Here is a 10825-nt window from a genome sequence, read left to right on the forward strand (position 1 = left end):
TGAGTAGGGAGCACTGCTATTGCGTAACTTAGTGTGTGAAGGTTTCCTCTGCAGCTGCTCACTTTCTGTATTTTTATTTATTTATTTATTTTTATCTCCAAATGCAATATGCTCATTTTCTGTTTGCAGCTTCTTACTGTCCCAAAGAAGACTTTGGTTCCTGTACGAATGAAGTGATTTTGGTATCCTGATGCGATTTCACGTCAAGCCTCAAAAGAGGCAGTTTTTTGATGTGGGCAGTTGCCCAGGGCGGCACTAAAGGAGGGGATACAATGGCACCATTCAGATGTACTGATCAAGTAATTGTGGATCCAATTGTGATAAGTGATAAGTAGTCCTAAAACAGCTTTTAGACAGAACTGATGAGACTAAAATCTTATTATCCAAGAATGATTTTGTCCAAAAAGATAAATGGACACACTGTAAATCATCCACCATAAGGTCTAACAGATTTCCATAAAGTCTGGAGTGACTTTATTTAGGTTCTGAGCTATAAGTCACTGAATGCGAAGGAGCAACACTAGACTTCAGACTTGATTTGTGTCTTAATGATTTCTTATCTGAGCACTTGATTAACTTGTTTCCTCTCCTTTTGTTTTGTGTTGTCTAGATATATGTTCTGTAAAGGTGCAAAGCGGAAGTTGGAAGAGGATGAAGAGGGCCTGGAAGGCAAAGCGCTGGAGGCGTCGGTGGCGGGAGCGGGGGTAGGCGTTGCCTTGGAGGGTCTTTCCAAGGTGTCCTACACCCTTCAGAGACAGACCATCTTCAACATCTCCCTGATGAAGCTCTACAGCCAGCGGCCGCTTGGCGAGCCCAGCTTGGAGCGCCGCGTCCTCATCAACAACATGCTCCGCCGCATCCAGGATGAGCTCAAGCAGGAGGGCTCCCTGCGGCCACTGTTTCTGCCGCCCTCGCCGCCGCCTGATGACCCCATGGACGAGGGGTTCCGCGAGGCGCCGCCATCTTTCGGCATCCTGTCCCAACCATCTGCACTGTTGATGCCGGCGATTCCTCCACCACCTTCGCCCCACCCGATGGTGCTTCCCAGCTGCCCGGCGCCCCAGCGCTTGGAAGGCTGCGCCACGCCCCTGGACGCCTGCCTCACTCCGGCCTCACTACTGGAAGAGGACGGTGGGGATTCGGCGTTCTGCGCGCCGTCCCCACCCACTCCTCCTCTGTCTCCGCCCCCACTGGCTCCATCATCAGCGCTAATGAGCAAGTTGTCCTCTAGTGTGACTGTCCTATCAAACGACAGTTTCTCATCCCCTCCGAGTGACATGGAGTTGGCTCCTCCCACCGCCATTACACGGACGGCAGCCGCTAATACTATGACCATAACTACCTCCCCCACTCCATCCCCTTTCTCATCACCCACAGGCTCCACCAGAGACTGCAGGACAATGGGTGCTAAGCCAGAGGCAGCTGCTGTTTTCCTGCCCGCACATTCCCCTGCTAGCCTGGAAGACATTTCCCCCTCGCCTTCGTCCCCTTCTTCTTCGGGTTTCCTCTCAGACTTGGCGCTGGACGACGTCCTGTTCGCCGATATTGACACGTCCATGTACGACTTTGACCCTTGCACCACAGCAGGGGCCGTAGGCGCCACAGCTGGCGGTGGCGGTCACGCCAAGCTTTCGCCAGTGGTGAACGCCGACGACCTCCTCAAAACTCTGACGTCGCCGTACAGCGGCTCCGCCCCCCAGGTTTCAGCCAATCAGCCTTTTAAAATTGATCTGACAGAACTGGACCACATCATGGAGGTGCTGGTGGGGTCATGATTCAACGACACCCTGACCTCCACCTGCAAAACTTTTTATTAACCTGGAGAAACAGACTGGATGGGAAAAATTTGGGATCGCTTTTATTTTTATCTCTTTAAAAGACTTTTTCTTCTAAGGTCGGTAATTGTAAACATCAAAGGTGATGTCAACTAGTACTACTATGACAACTACTACTTCTACACAACACTGTTCATGCACTGTGCTCGCCTTTCTAGGTGTGGAAGTGAAGTAACGAGGAAGCAAAGCATACACACCGCAAAAACATAGAAGCATTTTTGGTCTAGTTTCTCGTGCAAATGTCTTGGTATACTTGAAATGAGACAAAACTAACTCACAAGTAACTTTTCACCAAGATATGAGTTTGTTTTAAGTAAATAATTCCTTAATATTGATTAAGGAATAAAGTAGATTATTGGCAGATTATTATAGAAAGACATTTTCCCAGGTTGGAAGTAGTATAACCTGCCAGTGGAACTTTTTCTTTTTCAAAAACCTGGCCACTACTGAGCGGTTACCTAGCAACCCCAGCTGAGCCCAGCCCTGTTACCTAGCAACCCAAGAACTCCAGTGCGTTTGGTCAGCTGGAAACCACTTGCTATATTCTTTTTTAAATTGTTCAGGCTTTTCAAAGATGTATGGTTGTATAATTGTGCATCTTTTTGAAGCCATCTTCACTTGCGATTCTAAACGTTGAGCTGAGGGCGTGACCAGCAGCAGCTTATTTGGATTTAAAGTGACAGAGCCCTAAAATAACTAATTCTGAAAGGAGCTAAAATAAGCAGAACTAACCAGATCTAAGAATGATTTTGTGTAAAAATGTAATGAATATGTTTTGATAATTCCATAGATCTATCCTAACCATTCAGCGAAGCATAATAGGGCCCTTTTAGGAAATTATTTACTTAAATCAAGCTCCTATATCTTGATGAATAGTCACGTTATAATTTTATTTCATGTGTACCAAGATATTTGCACTATGAACTACACTAATAATGGTAAGGTTTTGAGTGTTTGCAGTGCACAGAATTTTGTATATCTATACTTGTGAGGAACTTTATGAATTTCCTTTCTAGTCCTTTACCTGAAGCTAAGCCTTAACCCTTAAGAGTAACTGTAAATATTTCTATTTTTAATCCTCGTGGGGACATGCACTCCTCACAGGTACAGAAATACAAAACAAACATATACATACACACACTGTAATTATGGCTTTTAGCAGCTGAGTGCCTTTCAAATGACCACTTATTCAGTTCCTGGTTTTTACAGTATTTTTTATCCACTCTTCTCACTTTAACAGCCCACTGAGGGTCACACGATGTTTTTAATTTATTATATTGTATTAAATTTTGTTGAGGTAATTTTACATGATCAAATTATGATTATTTAATCTTTATCTTATTACAGATACAATGTTTTAATTGTAAAGCAAGCATTTAAGGAGGAATACATTGTTTTATTGGTGACTGTGGGGTGCCAAAAGTGACGAGATGTAGTAAATAAATAATCAGGTAAATTATTTTATATTCAGTAGGGCTGAAATGATTAATTGGATTAATCACGATAAATACAAACTCAAAAGAGGCAAATTGCTGAAAAAAAAAAACATTCTCAGATGAGTAAATAAGCCAAAAATGTACAAAAACACACCCTTTTTCTATTTAAGACGTTAAAAAAACTATTTTTCTGTAAATATGTTCTACCTAGAACTCAAGTAGTTTTCACCTGGTTCAAGTTCAGTAAAAAAACAAAAAATGCACCTTTTTCTCTCCAATTATTAATTGGTTAATCCAAAAATAAACAGATAAGCCCTGTATTGTATAGTTGTTATATCAAGCAGAAAAGGCTGAGATTTTCATATGTTGAGCTGCAGATTTGTCATTTTCTACAAATGATCCATGTATTTTATTGCATTTCAGGCAATAAAATATTGATTTAACAGAAAAGTTTGCTTATTTGGATCTTCTAATATATTCCTAATATATAAAAAAGCTTAAGTGGTTAAATGAAAAATCTGCAGAATGTACCAACTTTTTTTCTTCGATCAATTTTGCAGCCCTGACATAAATAAATGTAACCATAATTATTGAAATTGGTTGATTTTATTAAATGCATAAAATACAAAAGGTTGCAATAATATGTAATTATGTCAGTGTAGTTTACTCCAATGTAGACCAAAACATACTGTGTAACATGTTTATTTTTTTATCACATTTTGGCACATTTGGACCCCCATAGATTTCCACATTAGCCTGGCTCTGCAATAATGCTTTAGAAGTAGCTGTAAACCACATCACCAGGTTGTTGTTTAAACTTTTTACTAGAAGGGAGCATCTGTTTGTGTACACATGATGTCTACGAATTCAATGCCAGACTTCCTGTTTTTTTGTTTTAGTTTTTTTTTTTGTTACTTTTTTGGCCCTTCCATTTCTCCGTACTCTGCTTGTCTCCCCCACCTTATTCACAGTCATAATACAACTGCTGATTGTTGTTTAACATGAGCTTGGTTATATGAGCCAGTTATCACAAATCAATTGCAGAGGTATTCAAATGAGCTGCACCCACTGGTAACACTGGTTTACGCTCGAAGAAATGAGCAGCCCTCTCCCCAGTCTCAATTGCACGTAGATGATTTGGGAAAAGCTCCAAAGTTGATGTATTTATTTATTTATTTTTTTGGCAGAAAACAGATTATAATGATTTGGTAACAGCAGGGCTTACAGTATTACTCACACTCCCTGTTTCTACGGGGTTTGTTTATATGTGTTAGTAATAGGTAGCCTTAAATGCTAGATAGCTCTTTGTAGATTAGCAGTCCTGCTACTTTACACTATTTTCTCAACTCGGTATTAGCGGGAGAGCTAAAACTATCACGGAAGAAATTTGAATTGAGATTTCCACTGAAGTGGAAAACCAAAACCACAGTGCTAACCTGATACTGCAGCCATGCAGCAGACTGTGGTGCATTAAAACTACGTTCGTCACAAAGCCTTATAAATCTAACTATAATCTATTAAATTAAATCTTTTTTGCATTTGTTTAAAATTCAGAATGTCAGAAGCAGCATTTCTGAACACTTTTGGCACTTTTCCTTTACGTGGAACAGCCCAAAAAGTTTGGTATTTTTGGTTTTCACTCCAAGTAGCGCCACCTTTTTTTACTGACCTGTGAACTATGACAATGCATCTGAAGGCAACAAAAAACAACAAAGCAATCCATCCTGGGCATTTTCTCTGTTTTAGCTGAGAGCTTAAATCGTTGCAGGGCATGAAGGGCGCTGTTGGTGCCAGAGGCAGCTTAGAAAACGGGCATTTTGCAGAAACACCAGACTGGTTCTGAATGATGCCTTTCAAAACTGTCCACTTGTATCTGAATCTCACTTAATTAATTACACAGCAGTGCCAGTGTATAGCCAGTAGATGGCACTGTATTGTACGACGCAATCCAAAATGGATTCCTGTCGAGGCTGTTTTTGTTTTGGACTACTACTTAAATGTAACTAACATTGTAGGGGGCGCTGTGGAGCAAATTTTTGCAGGTTCAGAGAATATTTAAGCCCTTCAAACTGCAAATTTTCAGAACGAAGACAATAATGACTTTAAATAACAGACTGTTCCACCACCTTTTGTGCTGATGGCTTTAAAAAAAAATAAATTTTTTCCATCACAAATTACTTTTAAAATGTTTCATTCATTATAAAACGGGTTAAAATAATTTATTGCAATTACAAATTTATCAAGCTAGCAAACTTCAAAACACTTTGAGAACTCAAACTAAAATTAAAGTCTGAATGAATGAAATGATTATTAAATAGTGAATTAAAGTGAGAAGAAAACATTGTAAAAGTCAATTTTTGTAGCATTGTCAGTAGATGCTAATGCTGTTTGGGAAGTACAAAGCTAGCAAAGCAGTGAATAAAAACAATGTGAAGCTACCTGAAGTTGAAAACCTCGTCAATTTGAGCTGTACCATGTGAGGAAACTGTGCCAATCAGAGCTACGTTCCAAAGGGAGGGTTCAAAAGACATTTATTTTATCTTAAAATAATTATCAGACATCTGGAGAAGCCCTTGTATCCAGTGGTGTTTCAGAGAAATGGAGGGTGGTGTAAAGTTTGGGTTCCCTGGCAGAGTATTTGCTCAGATGTGAGTCAAGCGCCACGTTATGCTGTTTGCAGACGACTGTGTCTTGTTTCTCTGTGTGTTTTTAATTTTTTTGGAGTGCTTTTGTTTAATTTCCATTGAAATTATTTATTCATCTTGGGGTTTTTGTCTTTTCTGTGTAAATATATTTATTTTTGATGTGAAGTGGACACATGGATTGTAAATGTGTGTACAGAATGTGTGTTAGGAATGTACTTTTAGATAGGAATGTATCAGAGTGTGAAAAACTGGGTGGAAGCCATTTTTTATATACATAGGTTGTTATATTATCTTCTGTTGATTTGTTGCGTTCTGGATTTTATTTTTTTTCTCCTGGTGGGGTGGCCACAACTTTTTATATCTTTTGTACTTTTTATCATTTTCCGGTTAAAGGCAAACAGTTCACATTCATGCAGCAATATTTAAAGAAAACGGTCTCAAACCTACAGATGTCAAGACTCCAAAGCCTGTCATGGATGCTTTCATGCCAAAAGTAATGTACATAGTATGACCAACATTTAAGCTCCTAAGACTTTTCAATCAGTGTTTGTCACCAAATCGGTTTCATTGCGTCCAAGCGTGCGGCAGATTCCCTCAACACGGGCTGTAACTTCAGACCTCAGCGCTGTGCCTTTTTCTATGCAACAAAACAAACACACAGAGAGAAATTATCAACTGATCACTGTATCGGTGGGTCTGTAGAAAATAAAAAGCTCAGCTTCACAGCTGTTTATGAACTGAAAACGGTCTTACTTTTGTAGTTTTATATATATAAGTATATATATATATATATATAAATATACAATAAAGTGTAAAAAGTATCGTCTCCTGGTTTTGCTCTGTTTGCATGCCACACACTACACATTTTTTTTCTATATTTGATATTATTGAAAAGTTTGCTTCAACCCAATCGCTAATTTTTGGCCGTAACGTCTAACGCGCCAGTTCGATGTTACGAAGCTTCTTTTACTGTAAAGAGAGAAGTTCAGATCCAAACAAGATGGCGTTAGCGTTAAGTGGACAACCGGAACTTAACGGCCTCGTTAACTTCCTCCGCCGCCGTTGCTAAAGCAACAAACTACAATTCTTAAGTTACGTCATCGTTCACAACTTCTTCTGTTCGCTGATTGGACCGGTAGAAATTCTACCAAAGGGAATCAAAGTAAACAAGAGAAAAAAATAGAGCAGGAAGACGTCTAAACTGATTTTCAGCTTTGAGTCTGCATGTCGCATCGTTTATCGTTACAGAGGATAACGATTGTTTCTCCTTAATTAATCCCAGCCGCCTGCTTCACAATGCCAACGTTAGCCACTGTTAAACATCCGTGGCTCCGGCAGCTATTTCCAGCATTCAGGCCACACAGCTGTGAGGGGAAGGGGACAGGCTGTCTCTGTGTGTGGAGGGAGGCAAAGTTTAACTCAACTTAGCAACGGCACAGCTGAGGTCAGCGAGGACAACGCAGACAACAGTCAGTAATGGAGGCAGGAGGCTGCTTCTCTCTGCTGCTCCGATCACGATACTGCAGCTCTTTGTGTGGGAGAAAACCTGCACACTCGTGCGATAAATCAAAATCAAACGTAGATTTCATATTATTTGTTGCTATTTACATATTATACTAAATTCAGGTTAACACATTTAGACAAATGTCCAAAATAACATCTATTTTTGGTTTAGTTTCTTCTGCAAATAAGTTTGTACACTTGAAATAAGACAAAACTAACTTAAAAGTAACTTTTCAGTGAGATATTAGACAAAGGTGTCCAAAATGTGGCCTGTGGGCCATTTGTGTCCCTTGAAATGGTTTTGTTCGGTCCCTGACAAGAAGTCAGAAATGTTAAAAATTTGTTGGCCACACTGGTAAAAATTTTGCCAATAAAGTTTTAGCCAAATTTGAATTAAAAAACGGAACACTTGAATGTATTTAAAATATATATATATAATATGATTTTTATATATGATTTTTAATGACAGTAAAAACAAAGTTTTACCAGGTATTTGTACATTTTAGTACACTTGAAATAAGGCATAACATTTTTTCCTGTTATGAATGAAATAATGTACTTTTTTGTCAATGTTAAAGTATTGAGATAAAAGCTTTATTTTAATGAAAAATTTACTTGAGCATTAGTTTGGTCTTATTTCAAATGTAGCATATTTGTACTAGAAACTACAAAAATACTTGGTAATATTTTGTGTCTATGTGGTGTAGTATGCACTTAACCTCCCCTCCCCCACAAAAAAAACATTAGTTTAGCAAGTAAGCAAAGTTAAAAACATTTCAAAAACCTCAAACTTATTTTTGCATTTTTAATTAATGACTTTGGTGGCCCGCTGTAGTTTACATTTACTAGTTTTAAACTTACAGACCATCTGATGCTGCTGAAAAAAATCCAAATCAACAAAAGAATGACAGAAAAATATAAAACTTAAACAGCATTTGAGCACCAAATTAAGCTGAAGAAATTAAAATTCTGCTAGTTTCCAATAAAACTTTAAAAGCTGAAACTAAAAAAGAAAACACAAATCATCTCCACATGGGAAAATTTGAAGTAGTTTTACTTAACATTTCCTGAAAACACACACAAAAAAACAAATTATTACCAAGTATTTTTGTAGTTTTTAGTGCAAATATCTCAGTATTTGCACTAAATAATGATATATTTAGTGCAAATACTGAACTAATTTAGACAAAACTAACTTACAAGTAACTTTTCAGCAAGTGGAGCTTATTTTAAGTAAATAACTGCTTCATATCGATGAACAAAGTACTAGTTTCACAGACATTATTTCAATTATAAAGACATTTTCCCATAAGTGAAATAATCTGTCAGTTTAACCTGAACCTTTTAATCAATATTAAGGAATTATTTACTTGTTTGTGTACAACAAATGGCTTTAACTCTTTCCAGACTGATACGTGACAGTTTCTTAATTTCCTTCGAAACACGGCATTATGCGCTGGCCTCATATTGTCGTCAAACAGGTTCTGTTTAAGGGATTTCTACTTTATACCAGTCAGGCAGTAATCGGTCCTCCTGGGTGTGGTTAATAAAAATAAATACCCTCTCAAAAAATGTCATTACTCACTTAATTTATGATTTGACAAGATCTTTCTCACCTCAACCGGTTGACTTTCTTTGTTTACTCAGATTATCTGTGTCTGATACTAAAATGTGTTTAAATAAGTGAGAAAAGAAATTAGTTTTATCTCTTACAGCCCTCAGCATGTTGTATATTAAGTATCATTTCAAAATAATTAGAAAAAAATAAAAATTAAAGCTTGTATCAAAAAAACAAAAGAAATCTCAGTAAAACAAAAATGTCACCATGACTCAAATGTTTAAAGTTTCTTTTGAGTGAAGACAAAGCTAAAGAGATTTTTACCCACAATGCTCAGCTCTATGTCTGGAGAAAACCAAAATATGTCAACAAAAACACGTCACACCAATGGGCAAGCATGATGGTGGAGGAGTGATGATATGGGCCTTTTTACAGCCTCAAAATGGCTTACCATTATCTTCTATACATTAAAGTATGTCTGATTCAAATACTGTAACAAGATTTCTTACTTCAAATAATCAATTACATGACCGTTAAACATATTTTTAAGATATTTTTGAACAAATTGGGATTAAAGATGCTACTTGGTTTATCTCTGTACTCGTTACCACAAGTATAACTTTTAAGATTTATTTTTTTTGTTGTAACCCCAACAGTTGTGAAGAGGATAGCAAAACGAAGCACGAAACACAGCTGTTTTACTGCAACTGTCAATATTTGTTTTAACAGTTGTGATTTTCACAAGATGCAACTGAAATATGTCCAAATTATGTTCAGTTAAAGATGGAAATATGAACTCTAATCACGTCTGAACGGCACAACTAAAGAACGCCGCTGCTTCAAATCTAAACGTTTCACTATGGCGCCATCTGGCGTTCAAACAGGTGTAGCACATAGAGTCAATCCAAACATCCTGCCATAGCAGGACCAACCGTAGCAGGACGTTTTAGCATAAATTTGGTTTCGCCTTATTATTTATAATTATGTTTGAGATATCTACAAATGCATTTTGACTAGACAAAAATACATTTTGACTGTCCATAATGGCAATTTACGATGCCTTTATTAACATTTGGACTAATAATTCAAGATATCTTCAATTATATTTGGACAAATCAAAATTTCTTTCAAGATATCTCAAATGACGTCACTGGATTTGTGATTTGAAGGGTCACACATCCTTGCGACGTTAGTACTTTATTAAATTTGTCCATATACCAATTTTTAGTGTGAAAGCTTTTATACATGAGGCCCCTGGAGTCCCAAATACGTTCTTCACCGGGACAAGAGGATGAAATCCGCTTTCCAGCACTCGCCCTACACGGAACGGGTGGACCTGCAGGACAGACAGATGAAGGACAGAGACATGTCTTTGGTCCTGAGGAAACTGGATCATACGGGTGTCAAGTCGTCCAGAGAAGAACAACCTGCGGGAAGAGAGCCATGTTGACACAATCATCATTGTCCACGTGGATGCAGCTCCGCCCCCTCCTCCAGGTGAGTCCGTCTGTCAGACAGTAACAGGACGGGAAGACAAAAGGAAGACAATAGGATGGGAAGACAATGGCATGACAGGAAGGCGGCATCAGGACAGGTGCAGGTTTCAGATCAGATCAAAATGACTGGAATGAAATCTCTGCTTTTCAAAAACTCATTAGAAAAATTTTTTATTCAACAGCAGAATACCTGCAACATTCCTCAGCGGAGATTGCTGAGAAAGTTTAAGTCAAAATGGAGAACTGGATCAGGACACTTTCAGGGTTTCCTCCAGAAAACCTCCTGAGCCCGGTGGTAAGAGCACAAAGGTCATCCATCAGCGGCCCGCTGTAGGTTTGAGTAAAAAAAAAA

At 38.3% G+C, this 10825-nt stretch overlaps 1 protein-coding gene and 1 long non-coding RNA gene across 2 annotated transcripts; one reads left to right on the forward strand and one right to left on the reverse strand.

Annotated features, from left to right (window-relative positions):
* Window positions 1–220: 220 nt before the first annotated feature.
* On the forward strand, window positions 221–2125 carry LOC106939793 (SERTA domain-containing protein 2-like). Its single transcript, XM_015022336.1, has one exon. It carries the CDS (start codon window positions 615–617, stop codon window positions 1773–1775), a length of 1161 nt encoding a protein of 386 aa, XP_014877822.1. The 5' UTR covers window positions 221–614; the 3' UTR covers window positions 1776–2125.
* A 7930-nt stretch (window positions 2126–10055) lies between these two features.
* LOC106939794 (uncharacterized) lies at window positions 10056–10791 on the reverse strand. The gene is made up of 2 exons (XR_001422915.1): window positions 10664–10791; window positions 10056–10484 (listed from the first exon to the last, which is right to left on the reverse strand). It is a non-coding gene; the product is annotated as an uncharacterized LOC106939794 (long non-coding RNA).
* Window positions 10792–10825: the final 34 nt, after the last annotated feature.

This window comes from Poecilia latipinna, unplaced genomic scaffold, assembly GCF_001443285.1.
Source record: "Poecilia latipinna isolate Pla-1442-1.1 unplaced genomic scaffold, P_latipinna-1.0 Scaffold2985, whole genome shotgun sequence".
NCBI lineage: Eukaryota > Metazoa > Chordata > Actinopteri > Cyprinodontiformes > Poeciliidae > Poecilia > Poecilia latipinna.